Source organism: Strix uralensis, chromosome 14 (assembly GCF_047716275.1).
Source record: "Strix uralensis isolate ZFMK-TIS-50842 chromosome 14, bStrUra1, whole genome shotgun sequence".
Lineage (NCBI taxonomy): Eukaryota > Metazoa > Chordata > Aves > Strigiformes > Strigidae > Strix > Strix uralensis.
The window spans coordinates 2,958,902-2,984,238 of NC_133985.1; the positions used below are offsets into that span (position 1 = coordinate 2,958,902).

The window sequence follows — 25,337 nt, forward strand, 5'->3', positions numbered from 1 at the left end:
AGGTTGGTGGTGGGGGCCGCAGCAGGGCCCCTGCCCCGGGAAGGGCTGATCCTGGTCCTCCTGAGCTGGGAGCTGAGGAGGCAACGGGGGGTGCGTGGGCCTCGGCTCCCGGGGCTCCCCGGGCTGCGGGCGGAGCCGCCGGCCGAGCCCTCGGCGGGGCCAGCAGGATGTCGTGTGTGTGTGTCCCCCCCTGCCCGGGGCTGCCCGGGGGACCAGCGGCGGCCCTGCCGACGCCTCCGCGGCCCGATCCGGCCCTGCCCGCCGCCCCGCCCCGGGCCCGGCCCTGACCGGCCTCCTCCCGCCCGCCCGGCCCGGCCTCCTCCTCCCCCTCCTCCCCTCCCCAGCCGCCATGTGGGGCCGGCGGCGGCGCGGGCCCGGGCCGAGCGGCCGCGGCGCGGAGGAGCTGCGGGCCCGGCGGCGGGAGCGAGAGGCGGGTCGGCGCCGGGGCCTGCCCGGGCGGGGGGGGCACAGCGCGGCAGGACGGGCCGGGCCCCGCCTGGGCCGAGGTCTCGGGGCCGGGAGGGTTTGCGGGGCCCCCCGAGGGTGGCGGGGCCGCTGTGGGAGCCCCCATGGCCGCCAGCGCTGCGCCACAGCGGGACCCGAGCAGCGCCCCGGCCCCCCGCCCCCCGGGATGCATCTGTGGGCTCCCTGCCCACTCGGGGAAGCATTTTACACCCTTTTTTTTTTCAGTCCACCTGGGCTTTCTGCCCTGCCCGCCCCCCATTTCCTCCACCACCTCCCTGCGGTTTTTCCAAGGCCTTGCCTACATAAACCCAGCCCTGGGTCCCTCCCAGCGCGGCCACCTCGCTCCTCACACCTCTGTCCTGCCTTCGCGCGGCTCCGCACGCTGGTGCGTGTCTGACCCCGCAGCCCTGCGGAGGGCGAGGTCTGAACCTCGCGCGTCCCTCCCCGGCTCACGCGAGGAGGTTTCTCCCTGTTAAAAGCAATAAGGCCCTTTGGTGGGGTGGAAATGCAGGGGGGCGGGTGGTGACGGGGACGTGTTCGGTCGCAGCTCTCAGGAAAGCCCGGCGGCAGGAGCAGCTGGTCAGCAAGCGGCTTCTGCGGGAGGACACCGCAGCAGAGGAAGGTGGACAGGATGGAGCAGAGGTCACGCCGGACCCTCTCTCGGAGGATGAGGTGAAAAGCTTGACGTTCTCCATGGTGATGGGGGTCCCTGGGGTCTTCCCCAACCTCTGGGCACGTGGAGGAGTCTGGGTGGAGGTGGGTTTGGTGAGAAACGGTAAGGTTCTTTGTGACCATCTTTGTGCCCTGGGTTTCTTTGCCTCCAGGATTGATGGGATGAAATCTTAACCCTGGCACTGCTTGACGTTCCCCCATCTTTTAATTTTTGGGTAGGTCCTTGAGCTGCTCAGAGGGGTGCAGAAGGGTTCAGAGGACAGGAAAAGATCACTCAGCCGCCTCCGCTGGGCTCTGCAGAACAAGGAAACTCAGCAGAAGTTTGTCAGGTCAGCCCAGGTCTGGCGCTGCATGGCTGTTATCAAGGGCACGTCCTTTGTCGCAGTCATTGTGTGGGTGAGCTGGTCCGTGGCCGAGGGTGGGAGGGCAGGAGATGACAGCACCCTTTGGGTTCCACCAGGCTGGACGGCAGCATCCGGACGCTCATCGGGCTCTTCACCAGCAGCCTGGCTGACATGCAGATGGAGGCAGCGCGCTGTGTCCATGAGCTCTCCCACTCCAGTGACCCCGCTGTGGCTGAGGCATGTCTGCCAGTGACCTCCTATCTCCTCACCTACCTCTCTGGACATAGCGTTGAGTTCACGGTAAGATCTGTGCTTGCGTTTGCCAGGGCTCTGGCACCTGATAATCCTCTGGTAGCGGTTGGGTGTTGACCTCTTTTGGCCAGCCTTAGCCTAACATGGTTTACATAGGAGTGCTGGTGGGAGTAGGCCCTCTGGAAGTCTTTAATCGAACCTTCCCCTTGGAGCAGGACCATCCCCAGTGTTAGCCCAGGGCAGCGAGGCTTTGTCTGACCAAGTCCTGGAAATATGGAGACCCCTTTCATTGTGCCCCGTCCCAACACCAAGAGGAGTTTGATTCCATTGTGTTTGCAGCTCCTTCCAGGTAGCTTCAGGCTGCTCTTAAATGCTCCCAAGCCTCATCTGGGCCAGGCAGATCCTCCTGCCCAGGATGCAGTGGTTTGCCCCATTTGCAGTGGGTTCCTCCTCTTCAGCTCCAAGCTCCGTCTGGGAAGCGGGGACTGCAGGCTGTGGCAGGTGGGCTTGTGGTCTGGCCTGGACAGGAGGTACCTTGGAGTCTGTGTGGTGGGTAAAGCACAAATACTAGATGCAGGTCAGTTCAGGTGTTTTAAAAGGTCTTGGAGAAGTGACAGAAATGAGCAGCTGCAGGCTGGGATGCAGGGACAGCTACTTTGTCAGCTTACCTTCATGCAACAAACAGGCAGGCTTTTGTCCGGGCGGGGAGGAAGAGCAGAGCGCCTGCAGCTCCAAGCTGCACAGTTTGATCTGGGTGATGGAGCCAAACAGTTGGAGTAGCTCCGGGATGCCCTTGTGTTTTGCCCGCTGCCGAGCAGTGCACCTTGTGCAGCACACTGATCTCCTTTGAGCCACGGACAGGATGAGAGCCAAGGAACAGGATGGAGAGCGACACCAGGGTGATGATCACGTTTTAACGCAGCGCACAGGCAGTCTCCAGGAGAATACTGTGAAATCAGAGGGGTCTCAGGGAAATGTCACAGCAATAATTAGAAGCCTGAAAAACCTCTGAAGCAGAAGTGATCAGATCCCAACCCGAGCCAGATAGAAAAAGGATAGATTGAAGCTGATACAGCTGGGAATGGGGTAGCTGGAGAGTCCAGCAGTATCCATGTTTACCCCTCTGAAGACAGATTCTGCCCCGCTCAGGAGAAGTGTGTGCCCTGTCCCAGGGTGCAAGGACCTAGAGGCCTTGCTGGCTGCCCAGGGTGCCCCTGGGGGGTGCACAGGAGGTGACCTGCTCTCTTGGGCATGTTTCAGGAGCTGTGTTTGTACACCCTGGGGAACCTGGTAGTGGAAAGCGAAGCTATGAGAAAGCAGCTTCTGCCTCAGGGCATCATTCCAGTGCTGGCATCCTGCATCCAGGTGGGTGGAATAACTCAGCCACGCTCCTCCCTCCCCTGCCCCGCCCCAGAAAGATGCCTTTTCTGTTGCCCTCTAGACGCTGGCTGGTACTGAGTTACCAGCCCTCTTTCCAGCTGTGACCACGAGCAGAGACCCCTCTGCAGAGGGCTGTTCCCTTGCAGGTGAGGGTCTCTCATGGGTTTTCTTGCATTCCATTTTTGGGGCTCAGGTCATCACCTTGTGCTCTTCTCCAGCTGAATCTCACATCCGTAACTGTTGCTTGCCAATAAACACTCTGTACCATGGGGAGCTGCAGGCTTCTCCCTTCCGCACGGCTTGGGTCCAGCAGGCATACGAGTCCAATGCAGTGAGCGGGGCTGTCGTTTGCAGGTCTGAATGCTTAAAGCAGCACTGCTGCTGTGCTTCGGCTCCTGGATCCCTACAGCCGCAGCCCCTGTGAGTGCAGGGAGCGGGGACAGCTCAGCTCTGGTGTGGCCACAGGTTGCTCTATCGCTCCCGGTCCTCTGCTGTGCCCCCTCTTCTCCAGGCATGGAGAGACTGTGCTGCTCAGCGGCTTGGTTTGGTGTTACAAAGGGTATTGCCTCTCCACAGCACAGCAGCTGGCACCCTGCGATCCCTCGGCTCTGTTGGGTGGGATTAGCTTTGTTCTGTTTGATTGCAGTCCCCGCATGAGGCTGTGCTGGAAGGTCTGGGCTACGTCCTCTCGCAGCTCCTCCAAGCCAAGGAAGCCCCCACAGAGATCATACCGTGAGTCCGAGCCTTTTAACCCTGCGTCAGGATGGGCCCTGGGGCCTGGTGTGGTATTTGCGTGCCAGGGACAACGACGCCTTTCCCATCCCGGTGATATTAATAGTTCAGAACAGAATCCTACCAGAACTATGGGGGTTTTGTTGCAGATCAGGGCACGGGACTTGACTCTTTTCCCGAACCCTCATCTGAGCAGACAGCTCTGGTATTTCGGTAAAGGACAGTGTTGAGCAGGGTAGGTTCGCAGGGAAATTCTGACTGTATTCCTCCTGTGAAGGGAAAGATCAGCCTGACAGCACCCAGTGCTAAAAATGTGCCCCCAGCCAAGGTGTCCTGAGTGCCCCCAGGCCCTGCCACGGACAGGGAAAGCTTATGCTGGGCCTTAGTGGTGCCTGAGGCTGCAGCCCTTAGCTAAGAGTCTCTTCCAGGTGTGTTTTTTGAGTATGTGGCCCCCAGTACAGGGAAGAGCAACTCCCTGCTCAGTGGCCAGGGCTAGTGTCTCCCTGTCAGTTGTCTGTCCTGCTTGTGCTCTGGCCTGTGCCTCCGTTAACTCTGCTGTTCTGACCCCAGCTTGGTTCTGGACTCTGTTCTCCCCCAGCACATGATTCGACTGGTTTGTTCCAGCCTCAAGGCTGGGATAGGAGCAGCCGTGGAGTTTGCATGGTGTCTCCACTACATCATTTGTAGGTAAATGCACTCTTCTCCTCATTTTGAGTTCCCTGGGGGCAGCCAAACAGAGAGGCATGAATGCTCAGTGTCCTGTGGGGGACCTGGATTGCCTCCCCTTGCCCTTTTCCCTTGGGAAAGCAATTTCCCTGCCATCCTGGGCATTCCTGCTCTCGTATCTGAGTGCACACATGCTGTTTGCAAGATCACTGAGTTCCTTTACAGGGTGGTAACAGCTGATAAACCAGAGGAGGCTGTTCCCTAGTCCTCTGAAACCCCCCCAGTCGCCTCCCCACGTCTGGAGTTGCCCCCCACACTCCCCAAGGCAAGCTCCCTGAATCCTCACGCTTCTGGGGTTGGCCCAGTGTCACCTGGCTGGGCTGGCTGCTGCCAACAATCTCTGCCTGCCCTGGCGTGGCTGCTCCAGTGCCATCTCTTTCAGCAGCCCCAGCAGAGAGGAACGTGTGGGTACTCAAAGAAGGATCAGGGCTATTGTTTCCAGACCCACAGAGATTATTCTAGTGGATCTGTTTTCCGTGGGCTTTTAAACTTTCTCAAGCTCAGAAACAAGCTGCTATTCAAACATGAAACAAGCCCTAGGGTGGTTCAGGAGAGCGCTCCGAATTTCCAGGCCCCATTTTTTGGCGAGGGCTGCAGTGGTTTTCCCTCGCCGAGTGCCGAGAGCAACCAGGCTGTCCCTTCCCTTTGCAGCCACACAGCCAATGCAGCATTGCTGTCGCTGGGGGCCTTGCCTGCCCTCACCTCGCTCTTGCTCGACCTGGCTTCTGCAATCCCCCAGGATGCTCCCGAGGGCCTGGAGCTGGTAAGACGTGGGCAGGGTGCTGGCCGTTCTCGGCATTGCTGCGGGGACACGGTCGGGCTAAAGGACTTTGTTTCTGTCACAGCTTGTCTGCCCAGTGCTGCGATGTCTCAGCAACCTGCTTGCAGAGGAGACGGGCTGCGAAGTCCAGATCCAGGATGAGCGCCTGCTCATCGCCCTCTTCCTCATCCTGCAGCACTTCCTCCAGCAGCACCCCTTCATCGTACAGGAGTGTCTCTGGCTGCTGAACAACCTCACGGGTGAGTGTCAGCAGAGCCAGAGCTTCTGCTGGGACCTGCCTTGATTGCTGGCAGACTGGTGGAGTCTTGTCTACAGAGACCTCCCTCAGAAACCTCACTTTTAGCGACAAGTTCCTTCTCTGCCCACTGTAGCGGACAAGCCCTTCTTCTGCTCCGCTCTGCTCTCCCTGGACTTGCTCCCAGCCCTGATGCATCTCCTGCCGTGTTCCCAGATGGCCAGTGTGTTGGTAAGACCTGGCCTCATGCCCCACGTCTGGGGCAGAAGTGCTGGACTTCCAGCAACATGAATCCCACGCGCACGGTGGTCAAGTTGAGAGGTTGGCTTGGGGCAGTAGCAACAGCTTGGCGGAAGGTCTCGTGTCATGACAGTCACCATCCACCTCCCCTGAAGTCACTACGTCTTGTATTTACCCTTGACAGAGTCATGTCCCAGCAGAAGGGTCCCAAGGCAGATGTTAACTTGAGGCCACCTGCCAGCACCTGGAGTGGACCCAGGGATGCTGCTGCCACCTTATTTTGGAATTTTGGAAGACCCTAAAGCTTTAGGGAGCCCTGGGGGGATGCTGTGCCAAGGGGTGGGTGGTGTGGCTGCTTCTGCTTGGCTCGGGGATGAACAGCGCCTTGGGGCAAGGATGGAGGTGGTTTTTAATGAGCACACAGGTTTGGGGAAGCCCCTGGCAGCACCTCCAGCAAGGACACGGGGAGTTCTTTAGAGCTCTCCTAAGCCTGCCAGCAGTCTGCCCCCTCACAGAGCCCTCACTGCTCACTCCCTCTCACGGCCTCTCCCTCCAGGTCCTGACAGTTCTGTGCAATATCGCGGTGAAGGGGCCAGCCTACTGCCAGCAGCTGCACCAGCAGCCTGCCCTGGCCCTGCTGCTGCCCGCCCTCGCGCTGCCCGACCCCGAAGCGGTGGGGCAGTGCCTCGAGCTGCTGCACCTCCTCTTCCGACACTGGCCAGAGGTAAGAGCTGGGAGTGCCTACCCCAGAACCAAGCACGAGACTGTAAAGGCAGGGATAGGGATTGTTATTATTGAAATCACACTGCCTTCAGCCACTGCCACGCTAGCCCCCTGCTCCTCAGCACCAGACTTGTGCCTGAAGGGGGGCACTTGCGTGATGCAGAGGGTGGAAGCCCTTGTGTCTCTGGGAGTTCCTTTCCATTGACAATCACTGTTTTTTTGGTTGTACCCTTTCAGATTATCATGGGGGGATTCTTTTGATTCAGTTGTGCTTACTTCAAGCTCTGTGCGCTCCCGGCCAGCAATCACTGTGGCTGGATTTACCTGATTTGGGACTTTAGTGTCTAGTAGGGCTCTGGGGAATTCCTTCAGCCCTGCTCCCTGTACGGTGGGGGCTCTGCATCAGCTGTGGCAGCTCTCAGGTGGCAGCCAGCCAGCTCTCGCCTCTCTCCTCTCACACAGGCCGCTGCTGACTTCGTCAGGCAAGGTGGGCGCTGGGCCCTTGAGCAGCACCAGAGCACCCCAGAACTCCAGGAGCGGGCACAGGCACTGCTGGCCATGGTCGGGCAGTCCCTGGGAGCCTCCACCTTCGGTCCCTGCGACGCCACGTTGTCTGCCTTCTCCTAGGCCACGCCACCTCCCCTCCCTCCCCCTGCACTCCGAGGAGGAGTCAACAGCTCCTCCACCCTGTCCCCTGCTTTCCCAGGGGCTGGGTAGGGCTCTAACCGCCAGCACTGTCTGCGTGGGGACACTGGTCTTTGGCAAGAAATGGCTGTTTCCATCCTTGTACCTACCAGCAGCCTGCCCCGTGCCCCCCCAGAGCCCGGTGCAGGGGCAGAGCTGCAACCCAGGCAGATGGGCTCTTGATGCCAGGGAGGTGGTGTATAAACCCTGTTGGATTGGCCGTTCCCTCCAGCGTCTTCTTTTGGCTTTAAACCCAACATGTGAAGCTCAGTGTAAGCATGTTGCATTTATGCATTTGATAAATTAAAAGATACATGTTTTACATTAAAGATCATCAGTCAGGTTTTCAGCGTGCACATATTTACTGTCCGTCTTCACACCTTGCTTTTCACAATGTTCTCCAAGGCCTTGGCCACTTCGTCCACAGTAAGGTTGTTCAGCGGCACACTTTTCTCCTTGCCAAACTCTGCAGGAAAGACAAAGGGTGAGAGAGGGGGCAGATGCCTCAGTCCGTTTGGTGCCAAGGGCAACCCACAGCCCTGCTTTAGGTTTCCCAAGCACCAGTGGTGTCACAGCCCAAGCTCCCCTCACCACCCTCTCACACCCACCACTCCCCAGCGTGCCTCCCTGTGCCCAACTTACGGTTTCCACTTTCTCTTTATTCTCAGCCTTTCCCTTGGAGAGAAGCCAACGCAGCCTAACACATTTCCTTGCCTCTTTTTGTTAACTTTTGCTGCACAGCAGCTGGGCAGAGGTCACCACCACATCCCAAAGCAATCTGGTGGCTTTTGGTCTGCACACACCAAGACGCTCACTAACACTTCAGTAAAATAGTGCTGAAAAATTTGTTATTACTACAGCAGCCCCTACCTGGGGCTATATTTCCCTGCAAGTCACGTATGGACAAGAGATAGGCACTATACCTGTAGGCTCTGTTGGCCCGTGTGCTCACACTAGGAAATTCATGCTTAAAATATCTTTGAAAAAAAGTTTCTAAATTATTTTTGTCCAGATGGCTTTAGGAAGAAAACAAAGCTTTTACAGTAGAGCTTTTCTGCTCCCTCCTTTGTGTTTCACTGAGAATGCAGTGAAAATAAAAACAAAAATATTTGTCTCTACAGGAATCTTTTTCTCTATAAGATCTCTGTGGGAGATCACAGCCACAAGCTGGCAAACCCCCTTCTGACCCACAGGACCCTTTTTTGCCTCCCACCAGGTCGTGCGGCAGTAACACTTCTCTGAAGTCAATCCCCACCTTGCCTTGCGGACAGCTGCTCCCCCTCCATCAGTGGCTCCTACTGTAACCGCTGAACCCCGTTTGCTGCAGCTCGCAGGGCTCCGGCACTCGCTTCTCGCTGCCCTCCGGTGGTGCTTCCCGGCGGGCACCCCCCACTTACCGTACCGAGCCCAGAGCTTGGGCTGGACACCGGAGCACTCTCGGATCAGGATGGGGAAGTCGGGATTCGCCTTCTTCAGGGTCACGTAGTGCTGCTCGATGAAGTCTCTGGGGAGGGAAGGAGGAACAGCGGATCCCCGCGGCTGAGTCCGCTGGCACCGGGCAGGCCAGTGCCTCACTCACCCAAGCCGGAGCCGCTCGCGGAGCGGCCGCCGGGCCCGGCCCGGCCCGGCCCGACCCGACCCGACCCAGCCCCACGACTCCCGGCCCCGGCTCACCTGACCCCGCGGCTGTCGGCGGAGCGCTGGCACAGGTGGATGCGGAGCTCCCGCAGGCCGCGGCCCAACCCGCCCCCTACGCTCCTCACAGCCGCCGCCGCCATCTTCTCTCTGCTCTGGACAACAACATGGGGGCGTGGCTTCGGCGCCCGCCAATCACGACGCCCGCTAATCATACCGTTGGCCAATGGCAGCGCCCTCCGGCCAGGGGCTGGCCAATAGGGACGGGGGGCGGGGCGGCCGGCAGTCCGAGCCGCGAGGGGTGCTGGGAAGGAGAGCGGTAGCGGAGAGGGTCTGTGGTGCGGGGCTGCGGAACCGGGCGCGATGCCGGAGCGCGACAGTGAGTGGGGCGGGGGGACACGGGACACTGGAGGGACTCTGGGACACCCCGACGGCCGGTGCGGCCGGCCCTCGGGCGGGGAGTACCGCGGCACTCAGGGTAGTGGGGGAGCGGCCCGGTGGGGGGGGCGGTGTCGGCCTACCCTGGGCTTGGGGCACTGGGCAGCGATGGGGGAGTGGGGGGACCCCCCCCGGGGGGCACGAGCACACCCCCAGCCTGGTGAGAGGAACGGTCCAGCTGGGGGAAGGAGTTTGGTGACAACCTTAGGAGGGAGAGGATCTCCAGGGATGGGGCTCCAGGGCGTCCTAGGGGGCGAGAAGATGCTCCGGGGGACGTGGGGACAAACCGGGGGTGTGTTTGGGGGTCAGCCTCTGTGCGGGGGATTTACACTGTGGTACGCTCAGGGGATGGGGCAATAGGGCATTTCTTGGGGTGAAGGGGATGCAGGGGCAGTCCCGGGAGGTGGTGGGGACAGGACACCTCTGGGGAGGCACAGAGGCCACGTTCTGGGGGAGGCACTAGAACAGCCACCGGGAGGGTGCAGAGTCACTTGGATTGGGGGGCAAGGAGGGTCTCGTGGTGGGCAGTGACAGCAGGACCCCTTCGTTCACCCTGGGATGTCAGCGGCCTGGGCTTGGTGGAGGAGTGGGGTGGAGGGTGAATGCTGCTCCCTCCCCCATTCCTGAACAGGGACTGGGCTGGGAGGATTGTGGGGGTTGGAGGGGGCTTGGAGCCACACAAGAAGACTGAGCATTGTCTTTCCTTCTGTCCCCCAGATGAACCGTTCTCCAACCCCCTGGCCCCTGATGGCCACGATGTGGACGACTCGCACTCCTTCCACCAGTGAGTATGACTGGGGCAGGACTGGACCAGGACTGGGGCCCAAGGCCGGTTCCGCCATCTAGAGGCTGCGAGTGACCGTTCCACAGGGACCCCATGTCCGACTCTGTCGCACAGGACATGCTGGCAAACCCGCTGCCTCCTTGGAAGCCGTCAGGCTGCCAAAGCTCATTGGGGGATGATGGTTTCTGTTTCTCCTCTTCCTTGCAGGTCCAAGCTGACCAATGAAGACTTCAGAAAGCTTCTCATGACCCCGCGGGCTGCGCCAACATCTGCGCCACCATCCAAATCTCGCCACCATGAGTGAGTAGGACTTTATTTCACAGGACTGTGAGACAAAGCATGTCCGCTTTCCCTCAGGCTCCGTTCCTGCCTGACTCTCTCCCCGGCTCTCTGCGGTGGAGTATCTAAAGGGGCTTTTGCTAATGAATATGTGTCCTGGTTTTGGCTGGGATAGAGTTAATTTTCTTCGTAGTAGCTGGTACAGTGCTGTGTTTCAGATTTAGTGTGAGAATAATGCTGATAACAGACTGATGTTTTAGTTCTTGCTAAGTAGCACTTATCTGGAGTTAAGGGTTTTTTAGTTTCCCGTGCTCTGCTGGCGAGCAGATGCACAAGAAGCTGGGAAGGAGCATGGCCAGGACAGCTGGGCCCAACTGGCCAAAGGACTATTCCATACCATAGAGCATCATGCCCAATATATAAACTGGGGTGAGTTGGCCGGGAGAGGCAGATTGCTGCTGAGGCACCGGTCACTGGGTTGTGAGCAATTGCACTGTGCATCACTTGTCTTTTCTTGGGTTTTGTTTCTCTCTTTGTTATATTACTTTTCATTAGAACAATTATTATTACAATTATGGTTTTAATTAATATGATTATGACTATATTTTATTTTAGTTATTAAACTTCTTATTTCAACCCACGAGTTTTACTTTTTTTTTATTCCTCTCCCCGTCCCACTGGGAAGGGGGAGGAGTGAGCGAGCAGCTGTGTGGTGCTTAGCTGCTGGCTGGGGTTAAATCACGACAGTGTGCAGACAGGCCCCGAGGAGCAGACCCTGGCCTTGTTTTGTGCTTGGTTCCATGCAAGCTGTACGTGTGTGTCTTAAGTGGAGAAACAGGTGGGTCAGGACTGCTGTAAATAACAGAGTGAGTCTTGCACGGCTGTTAAGATGCTTTATGCAGGAGGCAGATTTAGTTTTTGTTCTGTGAAAATCAGTGCTTTCCCCCTTCTCCCTGCTGACAGAGTGGAATTAGGGAGAAATGGGACTGTACTGTTCCCATCTTTAAGCATCTCGTGCCCTGCTGTGTCTGAGGGACTGTTCTGTCTAGCTGCCTGTGTTTGTATGGCTCTGCAAACTGTACGTGTGGTTTCTCACCCTTTTCCAGGATGCCCCGGGAGTACAACGAAGATGAAGACCCAGCTGCTCGCAGGAGGAAGAAGAAAAGGTAAATGGGGAAAGCGATGCATCAGAATTTCTCTTCATACATCACATCCATCCCGTGGAAGCAGCTTCTGAGCTCTTGGGCTAGCAAAGAGGACCCTGAGTAGCCTGGATTATCTCAGGGCTTTGGAGCCAAGCAGAGTGAGAAGAGCTCGGACTGAGTTTCTGTCGCTGCTTGTGGGAACAGATGTGGGAGGGTGCCAGCAGGACAGGGGTGAAGCTTCACCTCCGGAAGAAGTGGGAGAGGCTCTGCAGGTGTCTGGCAGAGCAGGGCAGTGGTGGGACATCTGCACCGGTGACTGTTCTGTTGGGGCACGTCTGTGCAGCAGGACTGTACTTGACCGCTTCCCTTTGGAAGACAGAGCTCCTCTTTAGTTAGCCTCAGTTCAGTGGTTTCATATTGTCTGGTGTCCTCCAGGCATGTTGTGTCCCATGGTGCTTCAGTACATTTTGGGGGAAGGGGTTGGGAGCAGAACAGGCGTGTGTGGGCCCCTGGGGACTGTTCCCTGACCAGTGCATCAGAAGCGTGAACGTGTCACTAACACTGAGCTGTCTTTCCAACCCCAGCTATTATGCAAAGCTGCGCCAGCAGGAGATAGAGCGCGAGAGGGAGCTGGCTGAGAAGTACAGGGATCGAGCCAAGGAGAGGAGAGATGGTGTCAACAAGGACTACGAGGAAACAGAGCTGATCAGCACAACTGCTAACTACAGGGCTGTGGGGCCAACAGCAGAGGCGTACGTGAGCTTCCGCACGGCCTTGTCTTGTTAGTCTGCTCCAGAGGGGCTGTCTTGTAACTGGTTCCATTTTTGTTGCAACAGGGATAAATCCGCTGCGGAGAAGAGGAGACAGTTGATCCAGGAGTCCAAGTTCTTGGGTGGTGACATGGAGCACACTCACTTGGTGAAGGGTTTGGACTTTGCGCTTTTGCAGAAGGTGAGCACTGATGTCACCGTGCTGCTTGTCTACCCTGTCTGCTCCCACAGGCAGTGGTTGCCACTTACGGGTGCTTCAGTCTTGTCAGAGTGGATTTCTTTTTCCGGCTGAACATGAGCCAGCAGTGTGCCCAGGTGGCCAAGGCCAGTGGTATCCTGGCTTGCATCAGCAATAGTGTCACCTGCAGGGACAGGGAAGGGATCTTATCCCTGGTGAGGCCACACCTCGATGAGTGGGTTCAGTTTTGGGCCCCTCACTCCAAAAAGGCCATTGAATGACTCGAGTGTGTCCAGAGAAGGGCAACGGAGCTGGTGCAGGGTCTGGAGCACAGGTCTGATGGGGAGCGGCTGAGGGAACTGGGGGGGTTTAGTGTGGAGAAGAGGAGGCTGAGGGGAGACCTCATCGCCCTCTACAAATACATGAAAGGAGGGTGCAGAGAGGGGAGGGTGAGTCTCTTTAACCAAGTAAGAAGCAATAGGACAAGAGGGAATGGCCTAAAATTGCACCAGGGAAGGTTTAGACTGGCTTTAGGAAGTATTTGTTTGCAGAAGGGGTTGTTGGGCGTTGGAATGGGCTGCCCAGGGCAGGGGGGGAGTCCCCATCCCTGGAGGGGTTGAAGAGTCGGGTTGACCCAGCGCTGAGGGATCTGGTGGAGTTGAGAACGGTCAGGGTGAGGTTCATGGTTGGACTGGAGGAGCTTCAAGGTCTTTTCCAGCCGAGATGATTCTGTGATGCTGTGGAAAGATTTATGAAGGGTTGAGGAGCTGATGGAAGTGGGTTTAATGGTTCTGATGGGCAGCAGTAGCATGGATTGGTCTCTAATGAATAGATTTGTTCTGTGGCCAGGTACGGGCTGAGATTGCCAGCAAGGAGAAGGAAGAGGAGGAAATGATGGAGAAGCCCCAGAAAGAAACTAAGTGAGTGGTTGAGGATTTTGCACTCCTGAGTGCAGGTGCCTCACGCAAAGGGGGATGCAGAGAAGGCATGTGCTTAGCATAATACTTACGTTTTTCTGTTTCTGTTCAGGAAAGACGAGGATCCTGAGAACAAAATTGAATTTAAGACCCGACTGGGTAAGACACTGTGGATGTGGCTGTTCCCCACCTTGTGTTGTGCTGTGAATGTGGGAGAAATCCTGGAGGATGAATGGAGAAATGAAAACCTTTAGTTGTTTAGTCTGAGGTGTAGGCATCCTGAATTTGAGGGCTGGAGGAAGTGTGTCTCTTGATAGGTGATTCTGATGTTCCTGATAAAATAAATGTGCTCCATTATGGGCTCGTCCGTTGCTCTCGTAAGAGCAGCTCTCCCACGTGTTTCCTTCCCCTCCAGGTCGCAACATCTACCGCATTCTGTTCAAGAACAAGGCCTACGAGCGGAATGAGCTGTTCCTGCCGGGGAGGATGGCCTACGTGGTAGATCTGGACGATGAGTATGCCGACACTGATATCCCAACCACGCTGATCCGGAGCAAGGCTGACTGCCCCACCATGGAGGTGTGCAGCTGGCGTCCAGCTCGCTTGACTGCACTGCTCTGAACTGGCCAGAGCGGGTCTTGCCAGGAGGGGTTTGCAGTCAGGGGAGTCTGATGCTTCCTCGGGGATTTCTCTTTCAGGCACAGACCACGCTGACCACCAATGACATTGTCATCAGCAAACTGACGCAGATCCTCTCCTATCTCAGGCAAGGGACCCGCAACAAGAAGCTCAAGAAGAAAGACAAAGGTAGGAGATGAGGGGAATTATTACAGCTTAATGCTTGAAGCATATCCTGAGAGAATGAGATGTGTTTTGGTTTGCTGCATTTCCCTGTGCCGGGAGGCAGTGGACTTAAGAGGCCAGCGATTTCCTGTAGCTCCCTGAGCACTGCGTCCTGAAAGCAGGCTGTTCTGTGGCAGGACCACAGGCTGCTGAGAAATTTTAGCTGCCAGCGTGCCTCGTGCTGCTCTACTCTTCCTGGTTAAGGCCCAGTTCCTTGGGGAAGTGTCCCATGTTGAGGGGGGGAGAACAAAATGGTTTCCTGAGGGGACTAGTTATGATGTGGTAACCAAAGAGGAAGTCAGGACATCCTCCAGGCCTACCACTCCTGGGGCTTGGAAACATGATTGGGGACAGGGAAAGAGCACAGATGGCGGGGTGAACGATGTGCCTCTCACTGCTGTTGTGTCCTTGCAGGGAAGCTGGATGAGAAGAAGCCCCCTGAAGCTGATATGAAGTAAGTGCCTCCCCGTTCACAGCTCTCTGCCTTCAGGAAGGTCTTGTTGGCCCACCACATTTGGAGGGGGCTGGGTTTAGTGCTCTGGAGCGAGCTGCCTCTTCAGACCTGTGGTTTGTAGGACAAGGCTGGAGGCAAGCTCTGGTTTTGATTTCAGGCTTGAGGCAGGCAAGGGCTCTCTGTTGTCGTGGGCCACAAGAATCAGGTCCAGGCAGCAGAAGAGAGCAGAAATGCAATGATACCTTGACAGATGTAGAAGCAGGTTCTAGTGGGCATCCTTAGCTCTCGGTGCTGGTGCTGCATGTGCCTTTATCAGGCTCCAGTTCAAAGGGAGGTGGTTGTGGCCTCTTCTCTTGCAGCACCCATAACTGCAGGCTCTTTTCCACTTCTAGCATCTTTGAAGACATTGGAGATTACGTGCCCTCCACTGCCAAGATGCCACGGGAGAAGGAGCGGGAGAGGTACCGTGAGAGAGAGCGTGACAGGGACCGGGAGCGTGACAGGGACCGAGAACGTGACAGAGACCGGGAGCGTGAGAGGGACCGAGAGCGTGACCGGGAGCGGGAGGAGGAAAAGAAGAGGCACAGCTACTTTGAGAAGCCCAAGGCTGATGATGAGGTGAGCCTCTGCTCGTGAAGTCTGGACTGTCCCACCTGATCTCTGCCCTTCGGGGAGTGCAGCTGTGGGGTTGGTGGGGTCACCCTGGTGGCTTTGGGTGTCTCTGGTCATGCTCCCACATGTGCCAGTGTTCAGTTCTTGCTGAACGCTGTCTCTCCAGCGAGGGGCTGCTGGGTGGCTGTGTGCTTTTCCTCTCCTTCCACAAGTAAGGCAGGACTAGCACAATCCAGTAGCTTTTATGGCTCAGCTCTATGTGTTTGCCACAGAGAGTCTTAAAATGAGCTGCAAGTCATGGCAGCACTGTCACTTGCCTGCTTTCAGCCCTCCCGGGTGACATGGTGTCTCTCCCTCTTCTTTGCAGCCCACAGACATTGACAAAGGTGAGTCAAGTGGTGTGGACGTTTGAGTGAGGCAGATTTCAGAACTGCTTGGCTTGCTGGCCTGTGTGAGCTCCCTGTTCTCCTGGAGGGTGCTAAGATGGAGGGAATTGCTTGCTGTGATGGTTTTGGGTGAAGAGTCTTGTGTCTACAGGCTGCTGCATGCCAGCCTGTGTTGAGTGTGTGTGCAGATCCTTCCCTGGAAGCAGACAAGCTCAGACAACTGTATGCTGGCTGTAAGCTGAGGAGGATTCAGGGTCTCCTGGGATAAGCCCACCCCTGACTGTGCTTGAACTGTTTTGCTGCTCCTTGGTGTTTTCCTGGCTCCTCCTCTTCTACCTCATAGGCAGCCTGTCCTTCTGCCTCTTACCCCATCCCCATGAGTTGATTATGCAGAAGGGGGCTCTGCCCAGCCCCATGGGTGTTGCGATGAGCTGTTCCCCCCAAAACTCAGCCTGCTGCTCTCTCTACTCCAGGACCCGGCTCAGCCAAGGAGCTCATCAAGTCCATCAACGAGAAGTTTGCTGGAGCCACTGGCTGGGAAGGAACAGAGTCATATCCTTTACTGTCTGTGCCAGCCTGGCTGACTGCAGGGCCGGACTTCCCTTGCAGGCAGGCCTTGCCTGAGCATGGCTGCGTGGCTGTTCTTCCTCACTTGCACTTGGGAGGGCTCTTCCTCCTGTAGCAGAGAAATGCCACCCAAACCTTGCTGGTTGTAAGCCAGATACAAGCTCTGCAGCCTCCGATCTGGTTGTGTTAGGGCAGGAGGTGGCTCTTGGGCTGGCCGTGCTCAGCCCTTAGCTGTAAGGCTGCCTGGTGGTGCTTTCCTTGACTGTTGTCACATTGAAGAAGCCAGAAGACAAGAAGCAGCTGGGGGACTTCTTCGGCATGTCAAACAGCTATGCCGAGTGCTACCCTGCTACGTAAGGAAGCAGCAAGAACCTGTGGGTTGGGGGCAGGGGATGCCATGGGGCTGCTGTTCTCTGGCAGCAAGATCTTGGAACATCATCCCCACGACTTGTTGGGAGGAGTGGGCCTGGCTTTGTCTGGGGTTGCAACCTACTGTGAAAATGCTCCCCGAGTCCTTGGTTCTGGCAGACCTGGGCTTTTCTTAGCTGGTCTCTGCTATAAATGGGTGCCTGGTGTCCCCTGCCCCTCAGTGCCAGGGAGAGGCTGAGGTGGCTGGGAGTCTGCTGGGTTCCCTGGTAATTCGTGTGCTTGTTGAGCTCTGACCTCAAAGCAGTCCCTCAGTAGAGGATGAACAGCTTTTGGCCTGCAGAGTCATCTTAGGAGCATTTGCAATCTTGGGTGCCCTTGTACAGCTCACCTGCAGGGCTGGCACTTGGAGGAGCTTCTCTCTGGTCCAGGAGCTGAGGGTGTTTGGTCTGTGGCCATGAGAGGTGGCTTCCACCAGCCCGGCTCCGAGGCCCTGATCCATGTCCCATGGACCCACTCTGAACTTTTTACTTGCTTTTCTTTACAGAATGGACGATATGGCTGTGGACAGTGATGAAGAGGTGGACTACAGCAAAATGGATCAGGTATGTCATCACCAGCTTTTAGGACCAGCCAGCAAACTAATCATCAGTCAGTGCAGGCTGAGAGGATCCCACTGGAGAGAAGCAGGCTTGTGCAGAGGGGTTGAATGCCCTGGAGCTGGGTGTTGAGCGTGTTTTGGGGTTTGCAGATCTGCTGTGTGCCTGGGTCTGGGCATGATCTATTGTCCCAAGGAGCAAACATGTGACTTGCTGGCACTTGACCAAGAGGTGCTGGGGAGGTGTGCTAGCTTGTCTTACCTCCCTCTTCTACAGAATCTCCTGTCTGGGGCTTCTCAGGGGGTGGATCTCAGAGCCAAGGCCAGACTGGACGCACGAGCCCATTTAACTGGGGCCAATGGGAGATTGCCAGGGCACGCAGGGCTGCCTGAGAAGCCCTGGCCAGTGTCAACTGAGTCCTTCTTTTGCTGCAGGGTAATAAGAAAGGACCTCTGGGCCGCTGGGACTTCGACACCCAGGAGGAGTACAGCGAATACATGAACAACAAAGAGGCTCTGCCCAAGTGAGTGCAGCCCTTCTGAAGGGCTGAGCAAGGATTCTGGGTGGGGGTGGCCACGCTGGCCAAACCTGGGTCCTGGAGGGGCTTAAAGCAAGAAGGGTGTTGCCTGGTGAGGACCCGAGGGAGGGGCTGTGGATCCTGGGCTTGGTGACTTGTCTTTGCTCTTAGTATCACTCTTGAGGACTCTTGCCCAGCCGCTGCTTTGGTGGCCCAAGCCAGCTCTGGAGTGCGGCCTCATGGCTGGGGCAGACGTGTCCATTCATGCAGCACACTGTGGATCCCCTGCGAGCGCTGAGCTCTGCCTTGCTCCTTCCCCAGGGCAGCCTTCCAGTATGGGATCAAGATGTCTGAGGGACGCAAAACCCGTCGCTTCAAGGAGACGAATGACAAAGCAGAGCTGGACCGGCAGTGGAAGAAGATCAGTGCGGTGAGTGCCCAGTGCTGGGGTATCATCTGTTTCGGCTGTGAGCTGCCAGTGTAGCTCAGTAGAGCTCCCACCTAGTCCTGCCCTCACTGTCCTAGTTGTGGCTCTTTGGTCCAGCCCCTGTCCTGGCAGCCAGGCTGTGCGTGTGCAGAGAGCTGGCTCTCTAGAAGCTGTATTTGCTTCTAGCATCAGCCAGATATTTGGGGCTTCAGAACCTCAAAGGCATCTGGAGTTGCATTTGGAGCAGTCCCAAGTGGGGGCTTTTTGCTCTGGGCTCTGCAGCAGATGAATGTGCCCAAAACTGGCAGCTTGGAGCCATTCCAAGGGGCTTGGAGGGGACAAGGCATCTCTGGCAGCTCCCTGCAGAGCTGGGGGTTGACCTGGCAGGGGGAGCTGGCCATGAGCACCCCAGCGGTATGGGATGGGCCAGGGGCAAGTGAGAACAAATGGTCTTTGGCCAGAATGAAGCAAAGGGGAGCAGGCCAAGCTTCTCCAGACTTCAGGCAGCTGGGGGACAACTTTATGTCACCTCAGCTTGCTCTGGGCTGGCTACAGCTCTCCCTGGGTGTATTTTGTACCCTACAACCCCTCTGCAGTAGTTGTGGGCAGCCAGCTACCCTGAGGGTAATGGGATTTTGTGGTTTTTTTCTGCAGATCATCGAGAAGAGGAAGAAGTTGGAGGCTGATGGGTTAGTACAGTTGTCTCTGCCAGCTCTCGGTGGTGGGGCTGGAAGGAGAGCAGAGAACATTTGGTCTCTTCAGGGTGCTCCTGCCCTGCTCAGCTCAGCAGAGCCCGTGGGGCACCTCTCCCCTGGGCCATGGGTGGGTGCTGAGCAGACCCCAGGACTGTGCTGAGGCTCTTCCTTGACCAGACAGTTCTGCCCTATGCAGCTGTTGGGCCCCCCCACTCCTCTGCGGGGTGAAACTAGACTTTGGTGCTGAGCTTTGCATGGGGGAGTGATGGAGCTCTGCATGCATCCTCAACACTGTCATGCCCCTCTGTCTCTTCCAGGGTTGAGGTGAAACGTCCCAAGTACTGATGCCTCCAGTATCTTCTCCTCCAGCTCCTGGAACGCCGGCGCGCTGGATGCTGCCTTGCTGGAGCTTGCTGGTGTGCTCTCCTTGCCCCCGCACCGTCCACTTTCTGCTCCGGGCAGCATGTGTCATTCCCCCCACCCCCAGCCTTGTGCTGTGGGGCTGTGCTGAGGTTCTCCCCTCCAGTGATTGCTGTATAGCCTGTGATGTGTAAATGTTGTAGCTGTAATAAAACTGTATTCAGTTTGCGTGAATGTCTGTCTGTGTGGGCAAAGAGAAGGTGCCTGGGCTGGGCTCAGATCAGCGGGGTGCCAGGGCTCCTTTTCCACCCTCCAGGCCCCTTGGGTCTCACAGGGCCAGTCCTAGCTAAGGGTGTTTCACAGAATCATCTCGGTTGGAAGGGACCTTGAAGATGATCAAGTCCCACCATGAACCTCACCCTGACCGTTCCCAACTCCACCAGATCCCTCAGCGCTGGGTCAACCCGACTCTTCAACCCCTCCAGGGATGGGGACTCCCCCCCTGCCCTGGGCAGCCCATTCCAACGCCCAACAACCCCTTCTGCAAAGAAATCCTTCCTAAGAGCCAGTCTGACCCTGCCCTGGCACAGCTTGAGGCCATTCCCTCTTGGCCTGCCGCTGGGTCCTTGGCTCAAGAGACTCATCCCCCCTCTCTGCACCCTCCCTGTGGTTTATTGTGGGTGCAGGCAGCCCCTATTAAACCCAGCATAAAATTAGAAATTTTGGGGGGAAATAATCCCAGCTGAGCCACCTCTGCCTCAGCGCGTGGGGAAGAAATGGGGCCCTTGCGTGGGGTACAGCGAGAGGAAGGGCCTGAAGCAGAGGATTTACACCACTTCCCCTGGCACCAGCGGGGCTGTGCGGGCACGGGAGCGGCGATCGCCCGTGACCAGCAGCGGGGTGGGTGCGATGGGGCCAGGACAGGGGCAGCCCCTGGGTGCCTTGCCGGGTCCCTGGCTGGCCCCTCCCCTGGGACAGAGGGTGCTGTTCCCCGGGGTGCAACCTGGGGGGCCCTTGGGGGGGGTCCCGCTGCTGAACAGCTGAAAAGCAGGAAAAAAGTGAGGCAGCCGCGGCGAGTCCCAGCAAAACGGGGGCGACGGACACGCGGGATCGACCCCGCGCGGGGGGGGACGAGCTGGTGCGGCGGGGCGGGGCCATGCAAACTAAAGGGCGGTGCTATGCAAACGAGGGGGCGGTGTTATGCAAACGAGCCCAGGGCCCGCGCCCGGCCGCCATGGCGGTGCCGGCGGAGGTGAGCACGCGTGGGGGGGGCAGCGCGGCTCCGGCCCCGCCGGCCCCGGCCCCACGGCCCCGCTCTCCCCCAGGAGTGCTCGGAGGCAGCGGGGAGGGAGCCGCGGCTGCGGGAAACCCCCGAGGACATCTGCTTCGAGGCGACGGCCAACGCCATCGCCCTGCACCCGGCGCGGCCCTTGCTGGCGGCGGGAGATGTGGATGGCGACGTCTACCTGTGAGTGGGGCCGTGGGGGGCTCGGCCGCGCCGTGGGTGGGGGGTCCGGGTGTAGGAACCGCTGCACACCGGCCGCCGGGGCTCCCCGTCCTACCACAGGCCCCGGTGAGCCTGACCCGGTGCTGGCAGGTACTCGTACTCCTGCACCGAGGGGGAGAACCGGCAGCTCTGGTCTTCGGGGCATCACCTCAAGTCGTGCCGGGACGTGGCCTTCTCCCAGGATGGGCAAAGTGAGTGTGGGGGGTGGCAATGGGGTGCAGCGGGGGACAGCCAGGGCTGGGGACACTGATGCGGCTCTCCAGAGCTTTTCACTGTGTCCAAGGACAAGTCCATCCATGTTTTGACGGTGGAGGAGGGACGACTGGAAACACGCTTCCCCAAGGCCCACGGGTAAGTCTGTGCAGGCAGCGGCTGCCGGGGCAGCATCCCCTTCCCTCCCCTGCTAGGGCCACACAGGCTGGAGCATCCTTGATGCTCAGGGAGACGCTCGCCCGCAGCGTGAGCTGTGACTGTGCTGGCGTGGGGTTGGGGTCTCTGCAGCTCAGCCCTCAACTGCGTGCTGCCCATCGATAACCACATCTTTGCCACGGGCGATGACGACGGGGCGCTGAAGGTGTGGGACCTGCGCAAGGGGGATGCCATCTTGGAGGCCCGTCAGCAGGAGGAGTACATCAGCGCGATGGCTGTGGATGGCAACGGGAAGATCCTGCTGACTGCCAGGTACCCAGGGCTCCATGGCGCCGGGGTCAGGCTCCCCTGACCATATCCCGTGCTCACGTCATGCCCCTTCCATCTCCTGCAGCGGTGATGGCACCCTGGGCGTCTTCAACGTGAAGAGACGGCGCTTTGAGCTGCTCTCAGAGCCGCAGAACGGGGACCTGACGTCTGTCGCGCTGCTAAAGGTTGGTACTGGGCCCTGCCGTGCAGCAGGATCCCGTGGATCCCTCTCCACACCCCGCGTTTCGTGCTCTGCCGCTGCCTTGCTGTCCTCCATCTTGCCTAGAGGGGGAAGAAAGTGGCCTGTGGCTCCAGCGAAGGCACCATCTACCTCTTCAACTGGGATGGCTTCGGGGCTGCCAGCGACCGCTTTGCTCTGAGGGCTGAGTCCGTTGACTGCATGGTCCCCGTCACAGACAGCATCGTCTGCGTGGGGTCCCTGGACGGAGTCATCAGGTCAGGGGCATGGGGTGGCGTGGGCAGGGTGCGGCACAAGGGAGCAAGGGCAGGGAGGGGCCCAGCCTGGGCTGGTGGTGGCCGCGGGCGCTGCCCCCCTGGCCAGTCCTCACCGGGCCCCCGCCCCGTCCCCAGGGCGGTGAACATCCTGCCCAACCGCGTGCTGGGCTGCGTGGGGCAGCACCTGGGGGAGCCCATCGAGCAGCTGGCGGTGGCCCCCGGCGGGCAGCTGCTGGCCAGCTGCGCCCACGACCAGAAGGTGAAGTTCTGGGACGTGTCGGCCCTGGCGGGGCTGGTGGTGGACGACTACCGGAAGAAGAAGAAGAAGGGGGGGCCGCTGCGGGCGCTCAGCAGCAAGGCGGCGGCCAGCGGGGAAGATTTCTTCGCCGATCTGCGGGACGAGGCCGAGGCGGAGGCGGCGGCGGGGAGCGACAGCGACGGCAGCGACTGAGGGGACGCGGCCGGGCAGGGCCCGCCCGGGCCGGGGAGCGCGCCGGGCCCAGCGCGGGGCGGGGCCACGCCGAGCCACGCCCCCCGGAGGTGTGTGTCTCTGCTCGGCCACGCCCCCAGGGCGGGCGCTGCCGCGCTGTGGGCAAAGGGCGAGCCGGCGTTGTGATTGGCTCCCAGTGCTGCCACTCAGGCTGGGAGGCAGGCGTGTTCTTAAAGGGACAGAGGGGGGTGGTGTGGGAGGGGGCGGCCCCGCGGTGGGTCCCTCGCAGGGGGTGGGCAGCGCTTATGGGGCATCGGAGACCCGGGAAGGAGGAGCCTGGGGGTGGCCTCGGGGGTGGGGGGAGGTTGGGGATGGTGTGGCTGAGGGTCCTGGGGGAGGGGGGTGGTCTCTGGGCTGGGAGGGGCCTGGAGGGGGGGGTCCCGGTGTGTGGGGAGGGCTCGGCTGAGGGTCCTGTGGGAGGGACTGGGCGGGGGGGGGGGGGGCGTGACTGAGGGTATGTGGGGGTTTGGGGGTGGGGGGACATTGCTGGGGGTTGCTGGTGCAGGGGATTGGGGGGGGGGATATGACTGAGGGTCCCTGGGGGTGGGGAGGTGGAATGTGATGGGGCGGGGGGGGTGCTGGCGTATTTGGGGGTCCTGGGATAGGGGGGGTGGGGGTGAGGCGGGACATTGCTCAGGACGGGGGTTGACATGGGGTCCTGGGGTGCCTGGCCTGGGCCAACGGGTTCATCCCCTTCCTCAGGGCCTGGCCCCTGCTGTGCCTGCACCCCTGTCCAAGCAGGTGTGTCAATCAGCCTTTGTTAATTAATTTAGACATCAGCCCTACTACAAATAAACGCAGTGCCTTTCAGTTCCTAGCGCTTCGTGATGATGGTTTGGCTCACCCCAACTTCCCTGGCACCCCTGGGCACATCTGGGACCTGCCTGAAGGCACTGGGGACGGGGGGGGGTGTGGTGGGGAGAGCGCCCTGTGCTTGGGTGGTGTGACTTGTAGGTGGCGTTAGGAGGGAGCCGGGGTTTTTCCACACTGCTCCGAGTTGCCTGGGATGCCTGACTTGGCCGTGGGCCTCTTTGCTGGTCCCTGCTGGGCAGGGAGGCTGGTGGCCTGGGGGAGGCTGCAGGCAGCGTGGACCAGGGCAGGGGACCGGCACCACCTTCCCCTGCCGTGGGCGAGCCTCCAGGCTGGGTGACATCTACACCCATGGAGTGGCCCTGGCCAGACACAGCCCTTTCCCCACAGCCCCTCAGCCATGGCATGCCCCCCCCGTGAGCACTGCTCTGGGCTGGGAGCCAGATGTGCCCAGCGGTTGGGCATCGCCAGGTAAGTGAGGCTCTGGGCGCAGCCAGGGGGTCACCACCAGCACCCAGCTCTCCTGCCCAGGGGCCAGACTCTGCCCTCTCGCCATCCCCCGCAGCCCAGCCCTGGGTGGCACTGATCTTTCCAACCCAGCGAGGGCTAGGTGGTTGACCCACGTGGAGAAGAGCATCCAGCGGCTCTTGAATGCCAACACCAAGCCCAACCTGTGCTGCTGCAAGGCAGGGACCCTGGGAGACCACGGGTTAGGGGGTGGCAGAGGGTGACCCACGTATCTCACTAGTGGCCAACAGGCAGCACAGACCACGTGAAAGGGGAGTGTGGGGCTGCAGCGTTCCCACGCCATCTCGTGCCCCCCACATCCTGTCGAGGTCCTGGCCAAAGGCATGGCCACCTGAACACTTCTGTGTCCTCCTTGGTGGCAATGAGACACCTGAGGGGCAAAAGCCCACTGAAGCCCTCAGCATCGCCTACATGCACCAGGTGCCCAAAACCCAACACGTGGCCCTCTGGGCTCCCCAAGCTGGTATGTGCTCCCATCCCCCAGCTGGCACACGAGATGCAGTTGAGGTCCCACCCAGTGCCCTCGCCTGGGCTGCCAGCACATCTGGGCTCAGAGGAGCAGGAGCACCAACTCCATCAGCGTCCTGGATGAAGTAACCAAGGCCAACGTGGAAGAAGCAGCCCATGCCATCAGCATGGACCAGCATACCACCAACTTCTTTCTCAAGAGCAGCGTGGGTACATCCTGCACCCTCAGTCCCCGTGGGTGTCCCCTAGGAAGCACAGGCAATGTCCACACCAGTAGCCAGGCTGGGACACCATCTAGCCTGGTGGGACAGATCTACCTGGCAACCAGCTTGTCCCCTGACATCCCTGGTGGCCCCTGGGGTTGTTCCAGCTTCTTACATGCCTCTGGATGCTGGGAGTGGAGGAGGTTTGCAGTGTCTAAGGGAACCTGTGGTGTCCCCAGCTGGCACTGTCTGGACACGGTGCCAGAGCAGGTTTGTGGGGCAGCCATTTCCATAAAGATGTCCTCAACCTGCTCTGTCTCCAAGGCTCTCAACCCGCTGGAGGTTGGCTCATCACTGGCAGCTCAGCTCCTGGCCCAACCTGCTGCCACACCTCCTGCCAGGTCCTTGAGCTCAATGAGTGTTGGTGCCACTGCTTCAGTGCCTGCGTCGGTGCCTGTTTCTTCAACACCATCATGGCCCAGGTCATGCTGTTGGGCTTTACCTTCCGAATGGACATGGGGAAACACCAGGTACTGGCTGGGCAGGGCTGGGGAGGAACAGTTGGGCTGGGCCATTCCCCTGCCTGCAGTCGTTCTTCAGTCACATATGTGATGAGAAGCCTGATCTCTGCAGCTCCACCTCAGAGCAGGGGGAGGACTTACACACTGGGCCCCAGTGCAGCTCAACTCTCCCTCTTGGCCCAGGGAGTCATCCAGCATCTCCGTCAGTGAGTACGGGATGGATGAGGCTGCCCACCTGCACATTTATGGCCTCAGGATGAAGAATGAGCAGACGGTGCAGACCACGTCCCACTCCATCGGCTCAGCTGAGGGGCAGGGCCAGTGCACACCTGGGGTGCCAAGGACCACAGGCCACTGGTGCTCCCCAGCACTGAAGCTCAGAGCAGGTCCCTGGCGCCACCCCGGGCCTGGCAGTTGTGTCCCTGGGAGCAGAACCCTGCTGTGACTCTGCCAGTTTCCCTCTTGCCTGG

At 59.1% G+C, this 25,337-nt stretch overlaps 4 protein-coding genes across 5 annotated transcripts; 3 read left to right on the forward strand and 1 right to left on the reverse strand.

Moving 5' to 3' along the window:
* The first annotated feature begins 324 nt into the window (after positions 1-324).
* On the forward strand, positions 325-7,583 carry TMCO6 (transmembrane and coiled-coil domains 6). Of its 2 annotated transcripts, XM_074883697.1 has the most exons (12): positions 325-434; positions 1,013-1,137; positions 1,357-1,466; positions 1,598-1,781; positions 2,994-3,098; positions 3,760-3,845; positions 4,416-4,532; positions 5,223-5,334; positions 5,417-5,591; positions 5,724-5,818; positions 6,384-6,551; positions 7,013-7,583. In XM_074883697.1, the coding sequence occupies exons 1-12, from the start codon at positions 350-352 to the stop codon at positions 7,175-7,177; spliced, it is 1,527 nt and encodes a 508-aa protein (XP_074739798.1). In that variant the 5' UTR covers positions 325-349; the 3' UTR covers positions 7,178-7,583. The 2 variants fall into 2 exon arrangements, with proteins under 2 accessions (XP_074739798.1, XP_074739799.1); XM_074883698.1 differs by lacking the exon at positions 4,416-4,532.
* NDUFA2 (NADH:ubiquinone oxidoreductase subunit A2) lies at positions 7,502-9,068 on the reverse strand. Its single transcript, XM_074883699.1, has 3 exons — positions 8,909-9,068; positions 8,632-8,738; positions 7,502-7,700 (listed from the first exon to the last, which is right to left on the reverse strand). The coding sequence occupies exons 1-3, from the start codon at positions 9,010-9,012 to the stop codon at positions 7,609-7,611; spliced, it is 303 nt and encodes a 100-aa protein (XP_074739800.1). The 5' UTR covers positions 9,013-9,068; the 3' UTR covers positions 7,502-7,608.
* An 83-nt stretch (positions 9,069-9,151) lies between these two features.
* On the forward strand, positions 9,152-19,434 carry IK (IK cytokine). The gene is made up of 20 exons (XM_074883521.1): positions 9,152-9,248; positions 10,025-10,091; positions 10,299-10,391; positions 11,477-11,536; positions 12,100-12,267; positions 12,352-12,466; positions 13,313-13,383; positions 13,493-13,539; positions 13,796-13,959; positions 14,079-14,187; positions 14,638-14,677; positions 15,070-15,295; positions 15,657-15,675; positions 16,149-16,226; positions 16,514-16,595; positions 17,156-17,213; positions 17,642-17,730; positions 18,046-18,154; positions 18,806-18,840; positions 19,164-19,434. Exons 1-20 carry the CDS (start codon positions 9,233-9,235, stop codon positions 19,189-19,191), a joined length of 1,674 nt encoding a protein of 557 aa, XP_074739622.1. The 5' UTR covers positions 9,152-9,232; the 3' UTR covers positions 19,192-19,434.
* Positions 19,435-20,418: 984 nt separating this feature from the next.
* Positions 20,419-22,511, forward strand: WDR55 (WD repeat domain 55). The gene is made up of 8 exons (XM_074883417.1): positions 20,419-20,458; positions 20,532-20,674; positions 20,804-20,904; positions 20,977-21,064; positions 21,215-21,394; positions 21,477-21,576; positions 21,678-21,847; positions 21,983-22,511. Exons 1-8 carry the CDS (start codon positions 20,441-20,443, stop codon positions 22,296-22,298), a joined length of 1,116 nt encoding a protein of 371 aa, XP_074739518.1. The 5' UTR covers positions 20,419-20,440; the 3' UTR covers positions 22,299-22,511.
* Positions 22,512-25,337: the final 2,826 nt, after the last annotated feature.

Bases quoted from the DNA above. Each gene is read 5' to 3' on its own strand.
- TMCO6 (XM_074883697.1), top strand. From the start codon at position 350: ATGTGGGGCCGGCGGCGGCGCGGGCCCGGGCCGAGCGGCCGCGGCGCG. The intron at 1,467-1,597 runs GTCAGCCCAGGT...GGGTTCCACCAG, and splicing joins ACTCAGCAGAAGTTTGTCAG to GCTGGACGGCAGCATCCGGA. The intron at 5,592-5,723 runs GTGAGTGTCAGC...TGCCCACTGTAG, and splicing joins GCTGCTGAACAACCTCACGG to CGGACAAGCCCTTCTTCTGC.
- NDUFA2 (XM_074883699.1), bottom strand. From the start codon at position 9,012: ATGGCGGCGGCGGCTGTGAGGAGCGTAGGGGGCGGGTTGGGCCGCGGC. The intron at 8,739-8,908 runs GTGAGCCGGGGC...TTCCCTCCCCAG, and splicing joins GCCGACAGCCGCGGGGTCAG to AGACTTCATCGAGCAGCACT. The intron at 7,701-8,631 runs GTAAGTGGGGGG...TCTTTCCTGCAG, and splicing joins CAAGCTCTGGGCTCGGTACG to AGTTTGGCAAGGAGAAAAGT.
- IK (XM_074883521.1), top strand. The intron at 10,092-10,298 runs GTGAGTATGACT...TCTTCCTTGCAG, and splicing joins GACTCGCACTCCTTCCACCA to GTCCAAGCTGACCAATGAAG. The intron at 12,467-13,312 runs GTGAGCACTGAT...TTCTGTGGCCAG, and splicing joins ACTTTGCGCTTTTGCAGAAG to GTACGGGCTGAGATTGCCAG.
- WDR55 (XM_074883417.1), top strand. The intron at 21,395-21,476 runs GTACCCAGGGCT...CATCTCCTGCAG, and splicing joins AAGATCCTGCTGACTGCCAG to CGGTGATGGCACCCTGGGCG. The intron at 21,577-21,677 runs GTTGGTACTGGG...CATCTTGCCTAG, and splicing joins CGTCTGTCGCGCTGCTAAAG to AGGGGGAAGAAAGTGGCCTG.